This window comes from Heteronotia binoei, chromosome 7 (assembly GCF_032191835.1).
Source record: "Heteronotia binoei isolate CCM8104 ecotype False Entrance Well chromosome 7, APGP_CSIRO_Hbin_v1, whole genome shotgun sequence".
NCBI lineage: Eukaryota > Metazoa > Chordata > Lepidosauria > Squamata > Gekkonidae > Heteronotia > Heteronotia binoei.
Window position 1 is genome coordinate 87,965,476 of NC_083229.1, and position 22,145 is coordinate 87,987,620.

Genomic DNA, 22,145 nt, shown 5'->3' on the forward strand with positions numbered 1-22,145 from the left:
TGGCAGGAAATTCCTGGAGATTCTTGTTGGAGTTTGAGGAGGACCTATGGGTTAGGGCTTCAGAGTTGGATCTGCCAGACCCAGGTTTTTGCTGTGAAAGCTGACTGGGTGATTTTGGGCCAGTCATAGACTTCCAGCCTAATCTGCCTTGCAGAGTTGTTATTCAGATCACATAGGGGGAGAGAATGATGCAAACTGCTTTGCATCCCCCGCTCCACTGTGAAGAAAGACTATCATTTTCCTATGTAGAAGCTGAAGGGTGGGGGAAGGCAATGGAAAGCTGAAGTCAGAGGGGCAGATGAAGGAAAGGAGATAGGGTTGCCAGCTCCAGATTAGGGGTGGGGCCTGAAGAGAAGGGACAGAACCTCAGACAGATACAATGCCATTTCCTTCTGGGGAGCCAGTGGAGATCACTCAGATTTACAACTGCTCTCTAAATGGCAGAGATTAGCTCCCCTTGAGATGGGGGAGGGGGGGGGGAGTTGAGTCAATACCTTCACTTAGGTGGGTGGGAAGACAGCAAGGGTGGCAAGCACTTGCCCAAAGCCTCCTTCTAGAGCCCGTTGTATGTTTATTCACAACAGGCCTAGAGGTATTATAACTCATTTAAGTCCCTCGTTTCCCCAAAATCTCCAGGTATTTCCCAACCAAAATATGGCAGCCCCAGAGAGGCAGAGTTGCAGCATAAGTTAGAGTTATTACAATTGATAGATAATGAGTGAGGCCACATGTTCCACACCTGGGGTTAAACAAGGTTAGAAACCAGATCCCACTCACCCACCTTTGGAAAATAAATAGCAAAGCCACCACTTCTGAATAGGGTTGCCAATCCCCAGGTGGGGGCAGGGGATCCCTCAGCTTGGGGCACTCCCCCCGCTTCAGGGTCATTAGAAAGCGGTTGGGGAGGGGAATGTCTGCTAGGCACTCCATTATTTCCTATGGAGACCATTTCCCATAGGGTTTAATGATGACTTGATCTGCGGTTATCTGGGGCTGGGGAGGCTGTTTTTTGAGGTAGAGGCACCAAATTTGCAGCATAGCATCCAGTGCCTCTCTTCAAAACACCCTCCAAGTTTCAAGAAGATTGGATCAGGGGGTCCAATTCTATGAGCCTCTAAAGAAGGTGCCCCATCCTTCATTATTTCCTATAGAGGGAAGGTGTGTTGTCTCTTTAAATGTGATGGCCAGAACTCCCATTGGAGTTGAATTATGCTTGTCACAACCTTGCTTTTAGCTCTACCCCCAAAGTCCCCAGATATTTTTTTTACATGGACTTGGCAACTCTTACTTCTGAACCCTAATGTGAATTTGGCGGTAAGAAGTACAGATTAGTATCAAAGTGTTGCCTCTGCTGCTACCAACTATAGTGAGTTTAAACTGGAATGTGATGTGGCATTTAGAGTCTACCCTCCCAAGCAGCTATTTTATTCTAGGGAATTGGTTTCTGTTGTCTAGAGATCAATTGTAATGTATTTATTTAAAATATTGATTAGCCACCTTTCTTTCATAGCTAGATTTAAGTCCAGTAGCACTTTAGAGATTAACAATGTTTTTTTTTGGGGGGGGGGGGCATAAGGTTTCTAAAGTCAAGAGAATTTTGCATCTCTAAATCTCCCTACCCCTCTCTCCAGTCCCCCCCAAAACCTTGTTGGTCTCTAAGGTGCTACTGGACTCCAATCTTGCTGTTTTACTGCAGACCAACACGGCTACCCTCTGAAACTTTCTTCCATATATGCACCTCAGTCCCATATTCTCGGGTTCTACCTGGAGGCTGGTACCCCAAGGAGTGTAATGCTACAAATGACTCGTGTCCCAACTCAATGAAATCACGAACTCCGCATGGAATTCTACAGCCAGTTTCCAAAATAGACTTCAAGGCTGCTTATTGTGGGCGAGTAACCACCTCTTCGCGCAGGCGCACTTTCAAGGGCTTCCCCACTCCGCCTTTTGCATACGTTTGGGCTCAGTGGTTTTCCTTACTCCGCTGACGCAGCAGCTGGTGAGGCTGCTGCGATCCCTGTCAGGCGACATGGCTGCTCAGAAAATCAACGAAGGCTTGGAGCACATCGCTAAAGCGGAGAAATAGTGAGCGGGCGTGAACGGGCAAGGTGGTCCGGGGCGCGGGGAGACTGGGAAGGGAAAGCAGCGGCTGCGGGGCAACGGACAATGACTTGTCATCCCTTCGGGGAGGGGCGCAGTTGCTCCAGCGAGGCCAGAGTACGTGGGAAGGGAGGGGGGGGCGCAGCCGGTATGACGACTGGCTCCTCAGCTTCAGGTGGAAGGCAGCTACCTATCGAGTCTCTGTCCTGTTCCTATGGGGTAAAACCTGGTGCCTTTCACGCAAGCCGCCGAGCCTCCAGTTCCAAGAACTACAGTTCCCAGAATTCCCCTTGTGCAGGAGGAAAGAGCACTGTTTGTGACTCTTGATCTGGAGGCACTGCACCCTTGAGGAGGGCAGCGGTCTAGCCTAGATTCGTTGATCCGCTTTTCTTCCCAGGATTTCAGTGATGTGTTATGTAGCGTTTATGTAGTGTTTCCTTATAACTACTCTTTAAGGTAGGCTAGTGTTGTTATCCCCACATTGCAGAGAGTAGCTTGAAGCTGGTGAAGGAGTGTCTTTGTCTAAGGCCACTCATTGAAGTAATGAAGATACGGTCTGAATTGGGGACCTTCCAATATCATCTATAACAACTCCTGCTGATTAGTCTTTCACCCCAAAAAACCTTGCAACCTGTAGCTTTCTCAATGCAAGAAGCTAGGAATTTTTTAATACAGTTAGTAGTTTTCATTTTGTTTCATGATGTGTGATAGTATATCTTCAGAGTACTGGCAGAAGTCTTTACTACTTTTTAAAATTGGGGATGTGGGATTGAAACTGGAAGTATGAACATATGAAGCTGCCTTATACTGAATCAGACCTTTGGTCCATCAGAGTCAGTATTGTCTTCTCAGACTGGCTCTCCAGGGTCACAAGCTGAGGTTTTTCATGCCTGTTTGCCTGGACCCTTTTTTGGAGATGCCAGGGATTGAACCTGGGACCTTCTGCTTCCCAAGCAGATGCTCTACCACTGAGCCACCATCTATCATCCCCTATGCTGCATTGCTTAGGCATTTGAAGAAAATAGTTTCCATTCGTATCACAGTATATGTTTATGGCAGGCAGTTACTTTTCTTTGTAGTAGACTGTCCAAAATGTAAATCCAGTAGCAATGCCCCCCTCGGTAGGTCATCAAATTAATTAGGGGTCAATTTGTAGAATTAACACAGGCTTTAAGAACAACAAAATAAAAAAAAAAGTCTAATGGCATCTTAAAGGCTAACAGGATGTCTTTCAGTGCGAGTTTTAAAAAGAGGAATCAAGTTTATGGAGATTGTCACATGAACTCCAACCAAGGTTGATGTCATAAACTTATTATTCTTAATCATTGGATTTATTTTGCATTTCAGCCTGAAAACTGGATTTTTAAAATGGAAACCAGATTTCGATAGTGCAGCTACTGAATATTCAAAGGCTGGTATGTATTGTAAAGAATATTTTTTGTACAGTTGAATGTATTGTGTTGCTTTCTTTGGGTAGTTTATTTCACGTATCTGCTGCCAGGGGCTAGCCGGGATAGGGTGATTCATCAAATGTAATAATAATAAAGCAGTTTGTGGCTAACAGACAGGTTTTGAGTTCTGCCATTATTTGCTTCAGACAGTTATTGTGCATAACATAACTGGGTGGGGATGGATGGAATATACCAAGCAGGCATTCAGGACATCTTGCAGTTACCAGAGTAAGTAATACAGTGGATACAGACAACTGAGTAGGGCATTGTTGTTCCATGGTCCAGTATAGGATGCTACCGTCACTGTATTTTAAACCTAGCCTAAATTAACAATTTCCATTGATTGTCCCTTCTTATTGCCAGCCCCACCCCCTGGTCATTATTCAGAGGCCCCCATCCCTCAGGAGCAGCATTCTTGGATATCAAGGGGCATAGCTGGACAGGAAAGTTCTGTTCAGCTGATGGAAAATTTAGTTGGCACCTAGCTCTATATCAACACAGTCTTGCTGAATGGGTTTATTATAAAAACTTTATCTACTACAAAAGGATCAACAATAAAACAGCTATAAATGCAGTAATTGTGCATCTTTTTTTTGGGGGGGGGGGTTGTCTGTGTGCTTGTGTGTACCTGGAAGTCATGACTGACTTCTGGCGACCCCTAGTGGAGCTGGGAGGCAAGGACATTCTGAGAGGTGGCCTGCCTGTGTCCTGGCCTTGGTATTCCTTGGAAGTCTCCCATCCAAATACTTGCCAGGGTTGGCCTTGCTTAGTTTCAAGATCAGGCTTGCCTGGGCTGTCCAGCTCAGGACATAACTATGCATCTTTGTAAGAATTCATTTCTTGTAGATTCAAATAAGGCATAATTTAACAGCAGTTATATTTGCTAAGCTGGATGTTACTTTGCAAAGACTTTAGAGAGAAAGGCAGATGAAATCAAATTGCATGGTAGTGGGAAGTCTTCCTTTATATCTAGTCTTCTTCTTCAGATTTATGGAGGGTTTTGATGGCACTTTAATTTGTTGTTTTGTTTTAGCAATTTGCATATTTTCTGCAGAAAATTTTCCAAGTCTTTTATGTTTCTGTATGAACATAAGAAAAGCTCTGTTGGATCAAAACAGTGTTCCATCTAGCTCAGCATCCTGTTTCACACCATGGTCAGTTGTCCTGGAGGGCCAACGATTAGGGCATAGAGGCTCAGACTTTCCTCTGGTGTTACCCTCTAGCATGGGTATTCAGAGATTTGCTGCCTCTGAATGTGAAGGTTCCTTTTAAGCACCATGGTTAATAGCCCTTGATGAACGTATCCTCCATAAATCTGTCTTCCATGAACATTTTCAAATGTGAGTGGTTGCTGGCAGTAAATTCCACAGTTTAACAACTTACTGAGTAAAGAAGGGTTTCCTTTTGTCTATTTTGAATTTATTGGCCATCAACTTAATTGGGTGCCACTGAGTTCCAGTATTATTGGACAGAGAAGTAAAGTTCTGTCTGTCCATTTCACCCTATGCATAGTTTTATAAATCTTTATCAATCTTTATAAATCTTAGTTGTCTTTTTTCTAGACAGAAAAATCCCAGTCTGTTCTGCCTTTCCTCATAAAGTGCTTTAACCCCTTAATCTAGTTGGTTGCCATTTGTTACGTTTCTTTCAGCTCTGCAATATATTATTTGAGATATGGTGAACACAGTGTTCTAGATGAGGCTATACCATAAATCTGGGGCATTATAATATTAGATGTTTTGTTTTCAGTTCCTTTCTTAATGATCTCCAGCACCGAGTTTGCTTGTTTCACTGCTTCTTCATACTGAGTGATCGTTTTCATTGAACTTTCCACTATAATCCCAAAATCCCCCTGAGTCTCTGGCAGCTCAAGTTATGTTACCATGATACATAAAGTGTTGAATTAATTTGAAGAAGAATATGATATTGGATTCATACCTGCCCTTTCACTAGGAGTCGCAGAATGGCTTACAATCTCCTTTCTCTTCCCCTCCCCATAACAGATACCCTGTGAGGTAGGTGGAGCTGAGTGAGATCTTTCAAGAACTGCTCTTGAGAGAACAGCTCTGAGAGAACTTGTGTCTGACTCAAGATCACACCAGCAGATGTATGTGGAGAAGTGAGGAATCAAACCTGGTTCTCCTTAATTAGAGTCAACGCTCCTAACAACTGTACCAAACTGGCTCTTTCTCTGCTGTGCAAGTCAAATCAAAGTCAAAGCTTTACACTTTTACAAATATTATTCCAATAAAATAATTTCCACATGAAGGTTTGAGTTTGTTTGATCATAACATTTTAAATGCACTTGATGTCTTTCCCTAATGAAATATTTCAATTCACGTGTTTTTTATTATTGTGCATTTGGAACACATGATGCAATACAAACGTTTCATTTTTGTTTCTTTGCAGCTGTTGCTTTTAAAAATGCCAAACAATTCGATCAGGCAAAAGAAGCGTATTTGAAAGAAGCTGTCTCCCATGAAAACAATAAAGCGTATCTTTTAATTTGTTGTTCCTACTTTCGAGGAACTGAAAAATTGATTAAAGTTGGGTTGATGCCATATTTTGGGGTATTCCAGAACCAGGAATGGTTTAAGTGATATTTTAACAGTTGAGTCCCACACACTGAAGAAAGGAGACTTGAGTCCCAAACATGGAGACTTGATCTGTGTGATCACTAAGTGTCAAATAATAATAATAAATTTTATTTATACTTTATTTATACCCCGCCCTCAAAGTCCTTGCTCCTTGTGGTCTTTGTACTTAGACTCTATTCCAGTTGCATATATGCATCCAGCCAACCTGTCTGTTGCTGAGGTCTGTAACGCCAGTTATCAACATATTAAAGATAACATTCAGTGAGGGCTTGTGCATGTCATCTTAATGGAGTCCAGATGTTTCAAGAGTTTCTGATTGTATTGCTCATACCTGTGTATGTTGGACCTGACCTGCATAAGATCTATTTTACCAGCCTTATCTCCAGAGCCAGTGTGTGTGATGAGCCCCAATTTTAGTCAAGCATATGTTCTGGGTGCCACAATCCAGAATGATCTTACACCACCACTGCATGTAGGCACTACTGAGTTGGGGACTTGCGTGTATTGCTCCTTAAGAAATTTGCATGCTGGCAAGGTTCATTTATATGCATGGGGTCGTAGATTTGAGTAACTGCTATTAATGTGGCACTTGATATAGGTTTCTCCCTGTCATTTTTGTGAAGCAGATTTGACATACAACCTCTCCCTGCGTCATAGCACATGGCCAGTGAGTGACTTGAAGCTCAGACTTGTGCTTGATCAGTGGAACTTTTGACTTTTTAAATAGCATCCATCTTTATAATCCGCTTGTCATGTTGCAGAAGGAGTCACTCGCAGAGATAGTCATGACATTTTTGGCATTGTGGATAGTGGAAAGGAGAAAATCACCAGTGAAGTGTATTTTAAACTTCTAGGAACACATTGAGCTCTGTATTTTTCTTCCCGTTAGCCTTTAAAAAACTGGCTACCCCTATGAAATGTGTAGCTTCACATATGAATGTCAACCTAAATTGCTGATCTTTTAATATGAACCCCCTTCACCGGCAATTAAAGCCTTCAAGTTGGACCTGTAACATTTAATTTGTATCCTTGACTTTGAATTATTTACATCCAGTCTCTTCCATGCTGCCAAGTAAGTATGAATTCTGCCATACTTTGCCAAGTTTTCCGGTACACGTGACATATACCTGATGTTGATATCAAGTGGAATAGTGAAATAGTCTGTCGCGTATACAGGGAACCAGTCAACTGACCTCATTTAAGCATATTCAAGCATTACAGGAAATTGGACTTGAAAATCAGTTATACATTGGTTTCAAATGAAGCTTGCAAATATTGCTATATTTCATAGTTTCCAGTAGTTCTAATAATGTGTTGTGTAAAATTGTTTTTTATATGGCATGTTTGTTTTCCTTATACATGTTGCTGAGGGAAGAGAAATTTGATAGGATATTTTCTTAGAGTCATAACATTTGGAGGCCTCTAAACAGCTTACCTGCTTTAAATGTGAAGAGACCTTGGTTCAAGTCTCTGCTCAGTCACAAAGCTGGTGGGATGCACTCGGGAAAGTTAATGGCTTGGATTTTTTATTAACAGAAATTTCTTCCACTTCATATTTTCTTTTGCAAATCTTCCTTAAGTTGTTCCTGAAGGACCCCATCTTCCAGGAACAGCTTTTACAGATATCAGCAATCTGCAGTGGGAGGTGGGAGGCAGGAAAGTATAATTCGATGGAAAATTCAGTTCACATCAAACCTATTGTATCTATACCAGTCACATGGGATTGTCAGATGGCAACTATCAGATATTAGCAGGGGAAAAAAGTTTGTCTGAACCTGAATAAGCGAAGAGTCTCCTACTTTTATTTTCAAGATGTTAGCTACATAAGAGTGGGAAGAAATTGTTCTTGAAAAATGCTTTAGTTGTGAGAATAATCACTTTTTAAAAGTCCATTATCTGTTTGCTATCGTCGTTTCTATTAGCTACCACTTTATAAAATTTTTCTGGTTAGGGAATTAGGTAGTGATGTCATGATACCACATAGTAGGGATGGGCATGAACTGGCTCACAAGCCAGAATCTGGGCTGAGCTTGGGCCAGTTCAGAGCCTGTAACCAATGTTTGGGGAAGACACCTTCCCTGAACATTTATGGGAGTTTTGTCTGGGTTGGCTGTTTGGGCCATTTAAACCTAATCGCTGAGCAGCACAGTTCTGCAGCTGTCTTGTTAGGTTTAAATGGTTGCAAGCCATTTCACCAGTCACACCTGCCCCACTGTTAGATTATTATTATTATTTTATTTATATTCCGCCCATTCCCTCATCGGGGGCTCAGAGCGGAGTACAGCAATAGATGGTTTCCAGTAGAGCGAGTCCACATGTCAACTGTTAGGTTTAAATGGCTGTGAACATGTCAGTTTCAGACCCTCCCCACTTTAAAGTGGGAGGAAGTGAAGCAGCTATTTAATCCTTCCTGGGCAATCCCCCCTTAGGGGAAACCAAAATCACCAGTTCAGTTCAGGGCCTTTTGGCTTGGTTCGGGGGCCACCCTGAACTGAATTTTTTAGATTCATGCCCATCCCTGCTGTATAGTCAATTGAATTTCTTTATAAGAAGACATCTATGTTTCCATTTAGGGCTGAACCAGTGCTTTTTGATGATGCTGAAAATATTTATGGGAAATTAGTGAATACGTCTTACTTGGATATACTTGTGAAAGAGAAATTGTGGAGCAGTAAGGAACTGGAAACAGAAGTGCTCAGAATTTATGAATCTGCTTGACTGCTGCATATTCTAACATGAAAAACCACCAAGATGCATTTATCTTGGCATAAATAAGACTTAGCTAGTCCTGTTGCTGATATTTAATTGTCCCCTTTTTTGTGTAGTTATGCTGCTTCAGCTTAAATTTAGGCCATTTTTTTTTTTCTTTCAGGGCTTACGAACAAGCTGGTATGATGTTAAAGGTATTGGCCAGTTCCATTCAAACTACCTATAAGAAGACATTTGGGTAAAACTAAATATGGGGTGTTTGTTCTGTATAATATTAATCTTGCATTTTAGAACTGACATGCCATAATTGGAGATTCATTTACCAGTAACTAACACAGAATTAGATGTGCTCAATCCTGTTGATTTTAGGTTTAAACACATTTTAATCTGTATTGAACGGTGGTTTTAGTATTTAAGAAGTCCATCACATTTAGGGTTATATATCTCTTTATTCTTTAGAGTTTGTTTTAATGATTTTTTTTTGCTATTTGATTACTGTACCACATTTCCTATGTACAATTAAATGTCTCCTTATCTGATCCCTGCATTAGTGAATCCATTTTCCTTCCAGCCATCTTAATACGTGGGCATAGTTTCTGTTGAGGCTGCTTGGGATTGCTGCCAGTTACTGCTTAAAAGCATAAAGTGCATGTGTATTATATATAATTCTGTCCTTACAGAATGACATAATTTGCACTAAAGGAATTCTTCCTTGTTTCTCCTTTCACCCTAGCCACAGATTGTTTCCTAACCCACTACACATAGATTGTTCTTTTTCAGTGTTACAGGACTAATTCACAAATGCATGTTCATCTTTTGAGAGATGTAACAACCGATGAAGACTTGCATGTGTGAATGAGTCATCAAAGAATAAAACTCCACAGATAGATGTTTTGCATTTTATCATGTGTTATATTTTTCAGTGGAGTTAGTTCACACATTCAGCTGTAAATACTGAGTGAATCCAAGTGGTTTGTGAAGTTGTCCAAATTCAGTTGTATTGTGTGCATGTAAACTATGTAGTTCAACGAAGTTTGCTACAGGAATTCTTTCATCCTTTTACAGAGTTGTGCCTTGGTTTTTGAGTACAGGAACTGGCAAAAGTTGAATTGAATATCGTGATAACATTGAGAGATACATAACCAAATAATTTTGTCTAATTTATTGCTGGTCCTGACATACTTGGACTTTCTTTTTCCTACAGGAAATGCAAAAACATTATGAAGCAGTAGAACTGATAGAGAAAGCAAGTATGATGTATCTGGAGAATGGGACACCTGACACAGCAGCTATAGCGCTAGATCGGGCTGGGAAGTAAGTATGCTGGGATTGAATGCTTTCAGAGGTTCCTAACTAGAAAAGAACCTTGATTCCTCTAGTTCAGGGGTGGCCAACGTTTTTTGTCTACAACTCCCATCTGATGCTGGGGCTGATGAGAGTTGTAGACAAAAAACATCTGGAGAGCTACCGTTGGCCACCCTGCTCTAGTTGATTTGTTTTGCTTTTTAAACTCTTATACGTTAAATATAAAGTTGAAATTTTATTTCAGGGTAATAGAAAATATAAATCCAAGCAAGGCAATTCAGCTGTATCAGCAGACGGCAGCAGTGTTTGAAGTAAGTCCTCTAAAACTATAATAAGTATTTCTCCTGAAAGCAAGCTTGAAACAAAAAGTGGAAAATATATTTAAAATATGAATAGCAGCAGTTGGGCCATGTAACGCAAGTGTGAGAGCTCCAAGATGGAGCCACATCTGGATATGTGTCTCTTAAAGACATTCCCACCCCTTTACATGGCTCCCCACCTTACATCATCATGACTTTATTTGCTTTGTATAGTGCCACAGAAGTGGACTGCAAAACCTAAACTTCAGCTGAAAAGGAAATTGGTGCCAGTGGGGCCACACTTCAGCAGTCATGAGTTTAAGAAGAACCCTGCTGGATCAGAAATCCTTTCCCATTCTGTGACCAACAAGTTGCAATGAAGGGTCAATAGGCATAAAGCCCAAGGCCCTTAGCCAATGTCTTCTATCTCCCGTTTTCAGAGGTTTCCTGCCTTTGAAGATAGAGTTTCATTTCACTCAGCCTGCCTGGTAGCTACTGATGGACCAATCATAACCAAAACTGCCCAAACACCTAGCTATTCTGATGGGATCTGAACCAGCTTTCAGACCCCATCAGCATAGCTAGGTTTTTTGTTTCAGTGTGCATTACATTGCGTTTATCAACATTGAACTTCACTTGCCACTTTGTCACCTACTTGCCCAATTTGTGAAGAGCTGCAGAAGGCTCTCTCCAGTCTTCCTTGGTTTTCATTATCCTGGATAATGTGGTATTATTTGTAAACCTGGCTACTACATTTCTAACCTTGTTTGAAATAATTTATGAACAAATAAGTCCCAGTACTTATCCTCATGGGAACCCACCGCTCACTTCCCTCCATTGTGAGAACTGTTTATTTAGTCCTACTCTTTTAGCCAACTCACTTAACAGACTCAGCATCACTGAACCAATTTTCAATCCATAATCAAACCTGTCCTCTTTTCCCATGACTACTAAGCTTACTTAGCGGTCTTTTGGAGTTTAAAGTGTATGGTGTTTACTGGAATGCTGTTATCCATGCTTGTTAACCTTCTCAAAGAATTCCAAATGTGGGCAAGGCATAATTTTGCTTTACAAAAGCCATGCTAATTTTCCCTCAGCAGGCTCCTGGTCAGGCTAATGATCTTGGACGAAACGTCATAATAAAGGCAGCTAAAATATGAGGTTCTCTTGGAGAAAATGTCATAAGGCATCTGAAACATGTATCTTAATTTGAGTTACAGAACAAAGTTAGAGTCCAATGGCACCTTTAAGACTAACAGTGTTTTATTCAGAATGTGAGCTTTCGTGTGCACAAAGTCCATTCTTTGTTTGTTTTAAAGGTGCCATTGGAGTCTAACTGTGTTCTGTTGCTTCAGACCAACATGCCTACCCACCTGGATTTAACTTGACTTATGTACATGTATTTTCTTCTCTAGAATGAAGAACGCCTACGACAGTCAGTTGAAATGTATGGAAAGGCTTCAAGACTTCTGGTTAGAGGTCGGAGGTGTGCATTTTAACTTTAAAAAAAAATCAAATCTTTTTGAGAGTATTACCATCTAAAGTGGCCTTTTGTGCAAGACAGGAACACCAGTCACTAAATTTTTGCCTGTTATTTGTTGACATTCTCACAATATTTATAACTCTGATTTTGCCTGTAAATGGCATCTTCTGTGGAGCATGCAGTTACTCTGATGTCATGGGGATCTATTGGCTAGTGACTGCAACATCACTAGTGGCAGGGAATGGCAGTCCCAGTCTTATCTGTTGGGAGGTGGCATTCTGAATGCACTTCCATTCCATCACCCAGAGAAGAGATGCAGAAGTTTCCCAGGTGGGTGGAAGTTCAAAACACTGCCTCCCAGCTGAGAGAGGTGGTATTCTGAATCCCCACCCACCTTAGCTGTGTCTCTTCTAAGATATCAGCACACTGCCTTTTACATCTGAGAGGTGGCATTGTGATCCCAGTTTGGGAGGAGAACCTCTGGCGATTGCAGCTGTGATGATAGGCACTGATTTCAAAAAGAAATCTATGCCTTTCTACAAAGTCAAACAGTTGCCACAGCAACCACAAAGTCCCAGTTTTTTTGTAGTGGGAGATCTTGGATGTCTTGCAGGAGGCAACATCCATGTTCCCCACTGCAACCAGGTGAAGCATTATGGTTGCTATGATCACAGCAGTCTGGTTTCATTGCAAAGTACCAGTTTCTCCTTTAAATTGGCATGGTGCCAAGACATTGTAGTTGTTATAGCATAGAATGTCTGTTGGGGGTAGTGAGAAGGGCAGATTATGGGTGCCAGGCACCCCATGGATGCCAGGTTCGTAGGCTTACTCCATTTGGACTGCATGTGACCCAAGAAGTGGAGGTTTCCCTGCCTGTTAAAATAAAACGAACAAACATAAAAAGAGCATGCTTGTCTCTCCATATGAAAAACTGTTTTGGATGCTGGAATTTGGGGACATTGCTGCTAGTACCAGATTGGTGTTAGTATGAAAGAGTGCATAGATGTTTAAATTCATCTGGAAGGGTTTCAGAGACATGGTTCAGAGCTTATGTGATTATGTTAAAAAGCAGTATCATTTATTAAACTAGCCTTACTCTTATATTAGTGCTCTCAGCTGTTGTTAGGGATGAGACAGTGAGCTCATGACCAGGGCCGGCTCACCAACTAGGTAAACTAGGCATTTGCCTAGGGCGCTGGCAGGGCAGGGGTACCAAATTGGCCCTCCACCATTCCCATGCCCTAAACAGATTCCTACTTTGCCTCTTCCTGTGTCTGCCCACCCCTTTCCCTCCTCGGTAGCTTCCTGCCCCAGCATCCTCTTCCTCCAACTGACCCTTTCCCAGCTCAGTAGCTTGCCCACCATCCTCTTCCTCTGCCTGCCCCTTCCCCCCTTCAGTAGATTGCCCGCCATCCTCTTCCTGCCTGCCCCTTCCCTCTCTCAGTAGATTTCCTGCCATCCTCTTCCTCCACCCACCCCTTCTCCTCTGTCGCTTGCCCGCCCCGCTTCCTCCCTGTTATTTGTCCGCCGTGGGAAGGAAAAGAAGAAGGAGGCAGTGGCAGCGGCTGCCCTTTCAGTGGCTCAATTGTCCTTCCTGCTGCTGCTGGCCTGCCCCCTCAACCCCGCACTGATAGCGTGCCAGAGGGCCGGCATAGGAACCATGAGCCTCCGGCACCATTTTACCTGCTGATCAGTTAATCGTGAGGGGGCCTTTAAAGAGCCCAGGAAGCGCAGCACTCCACTGCCCCTTCCCAGGCATTGAAATGGACCTGGTGGGGAAGGGAGGGAGGAGGAGGCTCAGCAGAGGGGGGCAGCGAGTCACGGCACTGCGGAGGGTGGCAGTGGGGCTCAAGTCTACCTGGTGTGCTATGTGCCAGTCGTGCTCATAACTTTTGCTTTGTTGAATGTCTGAAAGTTTCCTTCTGGATTTTTGTTGAAATACTATTTAAACTGTTGTGGCTTGCCAACTGTTGTCTTGTTTTCAGGTTGGATGAAGCCACGGCTTCTCTACAGAAGGAAAAAAGTATTTATAAAGATATTGAAAACTATCCAACATGTTACAAGGTATAATCCCTATTGGATGTGTTTTCTGATTCTGGGAGGGAAATCATAATGCTTCATTTGATTATTGAACTTCAAAATATTTTAAGTTGAAACATCTTCAGATTCCACACAAGCTGTTGGAAACTTTGTTTTATGTTCTTTTGTTCTGTTCTTTTAGAATTATGGATTTTTTTTTCATTTCATTGAAATAAAAGTGGTTTGAAGAGAATGAGCTTGTTTGCTGTAGTGGTTAAGTGTGTGGACTCTAATCTGGTAGAACCGGGTTTGATTCCTCATTCCTCCACATGCAGCTGCTGGAGTGATCTTGGATCAGCCACTGTTCTCACACAGCTGCTCTTGAGAGAGCAGCTCTGAGAACTCTCTCAGCCTCACCTACCTCACAGAATGTCTGTTGTGGGGAGAGGAAGGGAAGGAGATTGTGAGCCACGCAGACTCCCAGTGAAGGATGGGTTGTAAATCCAATCTCTTCTTTTCTTCTCTTATATAATGTCTAGATTCAGAGATGGTTTGCCATTGCCGGCCTCTGTGTCACACCCCTACTATTCCTTGTAGTTCACCCATCCAAATGCTAGCCTGGGCTGACCCTGCTTAGCTTCTGAGATGAGGCTATCCTGTAATGTGGATTTATGTAAAAGGCCTATATTTCTCTTCTGCTCTCCCAGAAAAGATGGGATAAGTCAGTTATTTCATAGTTTTAGAGCATTCTAAATATCTTAAAGCACTTCCTTATTTTTAGTGCATTAATAGTCGCATGTTTCCCAGTTTTACAGTACATGGCTCAGCTTAGCCCAATATTGTCAAATCTTGGAAGCTAAGTGGGGTTGGCCCTGGTTAGTACTTGGATGGGAGACTACCAGGGAATTTCAGGGTCACAATGCAGAGAGAGGCAATGGCAAACCACCTCTGAACATCTTTGGGCTAGAAAGTCTTACAGCACTTTGCATGTGCAAATCCCGCCCCCCCCCCAAAACACAGTGATAAAGAATTATATTGTTATTAGAGAGTGATAAAGCCATTTCTTTTATTTTTCAGAAAACTATTGCCCAAGTCTTGGTTCATCTTCACAGAAATGACTACGTTGCTGCAGAAAAATGTGTCAGAGAAAGCTATAGGTAAGACCTTTATTTTCCTTGTAGGTTTTTAATTTAACAACATAGTTATGTTACATGTGATCTCTTTTATGTAAGCACACTCTGTGTTTCTTTTGGTTTCAATGCAGTTTTACCTGCTGATCAGCTAATCGTGAAGTGTTCTGAAAAGTCACCATTTGGGGAAATATATGCTTTTTTCCTTCCATATGCATTCTCAGAATTAAGTCTGCAGCTCTCATTAAATGCTGGTTTAAGAATTAAGCTATATGATCACTGAGTCAGCTTTGATTCCTTTTTGTTTTGCTTATTTGTACCCTACTGGAAGTCTGGTTTCTTAAGTTTGAGGAAAGACTAAATGAATGAACTTTTCATTTTTTTCAGCATACCAGGCTTCAGGGAAAGTGAAGACTGTGCAGCCCTAGAGCAGTTACTAGAAGGGTATGATCAGCAAGACCAGGATCAAGTGTCTGATGTTTGCAATTCACCACTCTTTAAGTACATGGACAATGATGTAAGTTGGTGAAAGTCAGAGTCCTATTTGCCCCACTGTACCAGCACTGACCATACTAAGTGATCAAAATAAATTAAAATAGTTTATTAAGGACAGTTGTACAACCAAGTATATAAAGTAACATTGAGACCAATCAAGAACAGATGTAAAAACACATAGAAAGTGAGGTCGTCCGTTCTGGGTATGGTCACTTTAAGTCACAGCATTTCATTTTCTGTAATCCACACAAAATCTTATTCCCTCATATTTCTTAGGAACTAGAACAGCTGGAGCACTTTTAATTGTTTTTAGATGCTTTTATAGCACTATAACATTAGTCTGAATTTCTTGGGCTAGATCTGTTGCATGTCTTCCATCATATATATGAATGAAAAATGATACGTGGGTGATCTTCAGTAATTATACTATACTTGGCCAAAGAGGTTTTGCCAGGTTTGCTGGAAAATATGGATTTGAACTAGTTCAAAATGCCCCTAGCTGTCTCTCTTGGGCTGCAGAAATGTTAGAAATTTCATCCATTGTGTGATCACACATAAACCAATTCCCAGCCAACTGGCTATCTAGGTGAACCTTGATTTATGGCTTCAGTTGAATCCCACCAGTGCCACCATGTAAAGATGTTTCAGTCCAGAGGCCCCTTGGAATGGTAACCAAAACACTCCTACACTAGGCAATTATGAATAAAGATGCCACGCAGTGGTTCAGCTCAAGGTCCGCTCAAGGCCTCATTATCAATTACTGGTCTAAGTCTGAGTTAGAGTGAAGTTTTTAGAACTACAGAGAGGAAAGTCGGATCCTTGAGCATATCTGATCGTGACTTTTATACACTTTTTCATTTATAAGGAGTTCCTCTAATTTGGATATGTGACAGATTTTCCCTGCTTCTCCAATTATGCAATCATTTTCTTTGGCGGGGGAATTCACCATCACTGATAGTTCATTGTCATTCTTCTGTACAGGCACCCATGGGACCCATGGGACTGTGCATGCTGACAGAAGCCATTTTTCCAGCCAGTCACATGTTCTGGGGAAGTTTGTTCTTTCCCATCACTCTATGAAGACTGTTCTAGCTTCACTCCTGTACTTTGATCTCCTCTGTCTTTTCTCTCCAAATTTTAAGAATGTATCAGAAGTCTATCTTTAAATAATGTTTATCATGTGCCACCAAAATGACTTGCAATCTGTATGCCTTTTATGTTTGGGAGAAAGCCATAATATGGCAGCCTGTAAGATCTACCAATAATTCACATTCAGAGCTCAGTCAAACTACGTTTCATGCCTAAAAACCACCTTGTGAGAGAAAGCTTTATCAGGTTCCGTAGACCTGGCACCTCAATCATCTGCCCTGGTGGAACATTCTTCTGCTTCGACTTTGAATCCAAATGTGGATTGTTCTTTCTGTCTGGCTTTGGTGACCTCCATTCCATCAGTTCAGAGATTGGGCCCAATGTGCGGAAGGTTGATGCCCCCTGTGGCTGTTCCGGTGAGTGAAACATAAGGGTCACCATTTGATTTTGACAGATCCAACAACATACTCAGAACTAATGCACTCAGTTTCGAGGAAACTGATGTGATATTCTGTTCCAGGGCCATCTCTTGATGTGTCTCCCATACCACACGCACCTTCACCAGGGCTCCATTCTCCAGCTCCGTTTCTCTCTGAGGGCAAAGTAGGAGGAGTCGACTTACCTGTGAATTCACCTTCAGTTCCGGGGACTTCAGCACTGCCCCTTCCATGGCCGCAGGCTTATCCTCCTCTACTACCCCTTTTTCTACCTCTCTCCATTTCCTCAGGAGTAGAGGGATCAGTCTACCTCTCTCCATTTCCTCAGGAGTAGAGGGATCAGTCTCAATCTTGGCATGACTCAGGACCTTCCATGTCCAAACCTAAGGACAGGTCATGAGTGCTGTCTCGCTGGTTACCTCACACATGCAGTTTGGATCTACCTTTCAACCCTTCTCCGGATGACACCATTGGGAACCATGAACCTGTTTCACCAATGAAGATCTCTGGCTTTATTCAGACAAAATGGTCAGGATGGCCCAGTCATTGAATATTCAGTTCTCCTCCACTGACATGAAGCCATCTGAGGCTGTCTTTGCTCAGATACATCTGGGATTGCAGCTTTCCCATTATTAGAGGGTATCTTGGACATGGGAAAGTCTATTGGGGACAAACCTTCTTCCATCCCTGCTACATTCCATAGGATAGTGAATATGTGTAGAGTCCAGGAGGAAGGATGCCCATTCCTTTTCACTCATCCTGCCCCATCTTCTCTGATAGCTGAAGAAATACAGGCAACTGAGATACAGGAGAACTGAAATACAGGAGAACTGAGGGAAAGGGAAGCTCCTTCCCTGGAGCATGTGACTGTTTGGGTGGGAAAATGGCCTTTGTCACCTCCTTAGGGGAGGGGCTCCCCCTGTTCTGTTGCTAGGGCTAGAGAAGCTAAGGAATCTTCTCATCGGCTGGCCTGCACACACGTGTGCCTGCACAGAGACAACTCAATGAACAACAGTTACAGGTAAGAGCTGTTCTATTTTTTTCAAAGAAACTACCTTTCTTGTACTTTACTTTCAACAAAGGAACCTTATCAGTTGTCCATCCCATCTCTATCCCCACAAGGGAGCATATTCCAAGTTGTAGGCTCATATGAGTAACTTGTGACATTTTACCTTCATGTACATGCCTCCTCTGTCTTTTCATTCCACAGACTATGACAGTCCCATCTTTACTTTGCCTCCAGCTCCTGAGATCATATAGTTAGACCGCTTCCACTTAGAAATCTTCTTTTTGTCCACCATAGGGAGGCCTGTAGCAGGCCAAACTCTGGTTTCTTCAAAGTGATTTGTTTGAACGTATTTAGGGTTCATGGACCACCTTTTTAGATCACATTAACAGATGGCAGGCTCAGAGAACAGTCCCATTCAGATCTATTAAAGGGGGCTTACTTCTTAGCATTATTCTGTCAGTTTCTTTATATGACAGTGGGCAGAAGAAATTTTGTATTAATTAGTTGAAAGTGTTTATTGTAAATAAGATAAAAACAATTTCTAGAGTGGACTAGGTGGGATGGGTCTTAAGAGAGCTGGGAAGAAGCTCTTCCTGGCAGTAGGTGACTCCCTGTAGGTAGGGTTCTTTTCTGGCTCATCTCTTTCCTGTAAAAGGGCAGGTTGTCTTTCTTGTGCTTTGAGTGTCCTGAAACTTTCAAGCTTTACAATCTTTTCTCCCCTCCCTCACTTCACAGTCTTAGAGAGGGCTTGGGCCTGTGCCTACCGCTTGGTGTCAGTGTCATCTCCCTTGGTGTCATCTCCCTTGGAGTCAGTCTTTCCCCCCAAACTGAAGTTCTCCCACACCGGTCTCAGCTGAAGTGCAGAAGGAATGGAGACAGCTGCAGGGACTCTCCCCTTTGGCCAAGAGCTTCCTCACTTGCCCCAGCTTTTCTTGACGGACCATGGCTTTGGCTGCTGAGATGGGAGTGCTCTTTTCCCCTGCAAGAAGTTGACAAGTACTAGAGGCTTGTTGGGTGATTTGTGTTTGGGCTCAGTTTTTCTCCAAGATGGCAGCACAAGCAGTCATAATGTGAAATACGGTAATATTGGCTGTTGATAGAACAACCTGATATGAAATGAAGGGTTGCTGCTGAAAATGGCCTTTCCTTTATTGAGTTTGCTGCCTCAGGAACATCTCTTGAAGCACTTACATCATAGCTTCATCATGCTAAGCAGTGATGTTTGGATGGGAAATGTATAGCATTATGGCTTTAGGACACTGGGCAGTTCTGGTACCTGCAGGAAGGGGATGGGATTGTATTTTTTTTTTAAGATATGAGAGAGATTTCTAAATTGTGTACTATATTTCAGGAACTGGTATAGAGAAAATAGCTCCCTGTCCCATGGGGGCTCCATGGAATGCCAGTGAAATGAACACTAGTTATTACTCAAGGTGGTAGGGAGCCATTGACTCTCCTGCTGCTTTAATGGGAAAATGTGTATTTTGAATTTAGACTGAACTGATCAGGATGATATAAGATGCAAACTACTACTACTTTTTGTTTTGCTTTGCCAGTATGCCAAGCTTGGTCTTTCCCTGAGTGTCCCTGGAGGAGGCATAAAGAAGAAATCCCCAGTTGCTTCACAGGGCAACGCAGAAGGACCAGCAGTAACGTCTCATGAAAATGAGGAAGATGATGAATATGCAGGTGGACTTTGTTAACTCCAATTCTCTACTTTTTGCAAATATCAGACTTGCTATTTCTGACTGTTGAGCAATTTCAGAGGTACCTGAATTGTCATCACTTCATTACAATCATGAAAATGGAAGGATAATAATGACTTGGCAGTTTTGGAGGTACGTATTAAAAGCATGGCTATACCTACTACTTTGGAGCATTTGGTGTTACATTCTTAAATCAACTTTACAGTGCTACATCTACTTTAATGAAGAATTTGAGTACTGTAGCCTGCTGGAGAGAGAGAGAGAGCATTTATCTTCAGTAGTTCTCCAAAGTCTGTAGTTTCAGGGGCATTGTTTGATGTTCTTAGATCAAATCAAACAGCCCCGTAGTTTTGAAGTTTGAAGAACAGGAAGTTTTAATGCAGGAGTGTTATAATTTTTTAAAAAGTAATAATTATTTGGGATTATCTTTATCTTAAAAAATCTCTGACATGTATCATATCTCTGCTGTTCTTGTGAACTGTGTCTCTCTAAAAGATATAATATTGGGTGAAACATGTCTCTCTAAAAGATATAGGAGCTCTGTGGGCCAATTCCAAGAGAGCATCCTGTTTTTCAGGAGTTTGAATGTGGTAACTTTATTGTCAGTGTAACACCTGTGGATAAACTGTAGAAGATGCCTGCTGAGTATTTGGCTAGTAAAAACTTTTTAACTTTAAAATATTCTGCTGTTTGGCAAAATAGGCCTGTGCAACCTTAATTTAAAAATATTTACCAATTATTTATTCCATTGTTTGATGTACATCACAGGGGCAAGTCTAGTTATCCAATGATGCTGCTGTTTTGAGTTTCAGTGTTTGAATGAGTTCTTTGGCATGATTTCAGATGTGCAGGCTGTTGTACAGAGGAACCTCAGCAGGTTTTAAAGGCTTCTGCAAATTGTTCTTCATATTGTTCTGAATAACTCTGTAAACTACTAATTGTACAGAGATGAGCAATATGCCACAGCAAAGGATCTTGAAGTCTTTTCTCTAACATTCCAGTAGTAGTTTTTTGTGTAAAAATGAACTGACCTTACATCAGGAACACCAATTCCCTTTAAATGTTTAAATCACTATGGAGTAAGGTAGTACAAAGCATAGTAATTTTCCCAGTCTTGAATGGAGAAGGCAACTGCCTATTTATGTACTGTCTATGTGTGTGAAGTGTAAAGCAGAGCACACCTTAGTGGCTATGGATTGGGGCAATAAGGATCCTGAGATGGAGTCATGTATTCTTTTACGGGTAATAGAGGGAGCATAGTTTTTGTATAGCACAGACCTGCAATAGGTCACATTGAGTAAGAATAGTGATTAGGCATGTGCAATTTCTCTCTCTCGATGTTTTTTTGTTTGGGTCTATTGGATTAAAAAAAATTTCAGGATCCCCCCCCCCCCAAAAAAAAAAAAAAACCTGGATTCTGATACAAGTAAAGTACTTGGATCTGGGATTTTTTTAAATTAAAAGCCTTCCTTTTTCACGGTACATGGAAAATCCAGGGACATAAAGTAGAAGATGTGAGAAGAAAGTAATACCATAAGACTGGATAGCAGTGATACTGTTAGTACTGAAATTTGCCAAGGTTGATGTAGCTTGCAGTGGGTAATGTCTCCACATGACTTTTATTTTAGCTAACAAAATGTCATGGAAATGCTATTGCCATTATTAAAAAAAGAAGTGCTTAGTTTGTGTTATAAGCAATTTGCACACTACTTTTGCCTCCAATGGAAAATTCATTAACAAGGAACTTTTGGAGATTAATGCCAACCTTTCAAGAGCCAAAACAAGTACTGGTTTGCACGAAGATGCTAAAATGTAGTCCAATGTTATCACGTTAAACGACAATAAATGATCAAATATGACTTATTTGTACACTCATATGCTGTGTAAACTGTGTTTATGCAATGTGAAACCTGTGCTTTCATTGTAACTTTCCTTATCCAACCTGTGGGATGCAATAGAATATCAAACATGTTGTAATTGCTCTTCAGATGCCATCTCTAAGAAAAGGCATTGTATGTCACAGGTAAAAATAAAAACTAAAGTGGGTAACCTGCATATGCTTTATGATTATGATCAACTTCTTCACATAAATATGTTTATATATTACTGGTGAGCATGAACTGCTTTCAGTTGATAACCTGATGCATTAGAAGCCATTAGGAGGAACGTATATGATCCATTATACTGAGATAATGAGACCAGAAATCACTTGATAATTTGTAAACAACTTGTGTGAACTGAAGATTGATGCTATTTAAGTATTGACAGGTACTAAGAAAATCAGGAGTTCTTGAATGGTTTCTCTTTGAGTGATGT

General features: G+C 41.6%; 1 protein-coding gene across 1 annotated transcript; it reads left to right on the forward strand.

Moving 5' to 3' along the window:
- Positions 1 to 1,938: 1,938 nt before the first annotated feature.
- Positions 1,939 to 21,882, forward strand: NAPG (NSF attachment protein gamma). Its single transcript, XM_060244020.1, has 12 exons — positions 1,939 to 2,085; positions 3,448 to 3,515; positions 5,961 to 6,045; positions 7,203 to 7,220; positions 9,021 to 9,051; positions 10,062 to 10,171; positions 10,407 to 10,473; positions 11,877 to 11,947; positions 13,930 to 14,008; positions 15,041 to 15,120; positions 15,481 to 15,610; positions 19,680 to 21,882. The coding sequence occupies exons 1-12, from the start codon at positions 2,030 to 2,032 to the stop codon at positions 19,824 to 19,826; spliced, it is 942 nt and encodes a 313-aa protein (XP_060100003.1). The 5' UTR covers positions 1,939 to 2,029; the 3' UTR covers positions 19,827 to 21,882.
- The last annotated feature ends 263 nt before the right edge of the window (positions 21,883 to 22,145 follow it).

Bases quoted from the DNA above. Each gene is read 5' to 3' on its own strand.
- NAPG (XM_060244020.1), top strand. From the start codon at position 2,030: ATGGCTGCTCAGAAAATCAACGAAGGCTTGGAGCACATCGCTAAAGCG. The intron at 11,948-13,929 runs GTGTGCATTTTA...TCTTGTTTTCAG, and splicing joins CTTCTGGTTAGAGGTCGGAG to GTTGGATGAAGCCACGGCTT. The intron at 14,009-15,040 runs GTATAATCCCTA...TTTATTTTTCAG, and splicing joins ACTATCCAACATGTTACAAG to AAAACTATTGCCCAAGTCTT.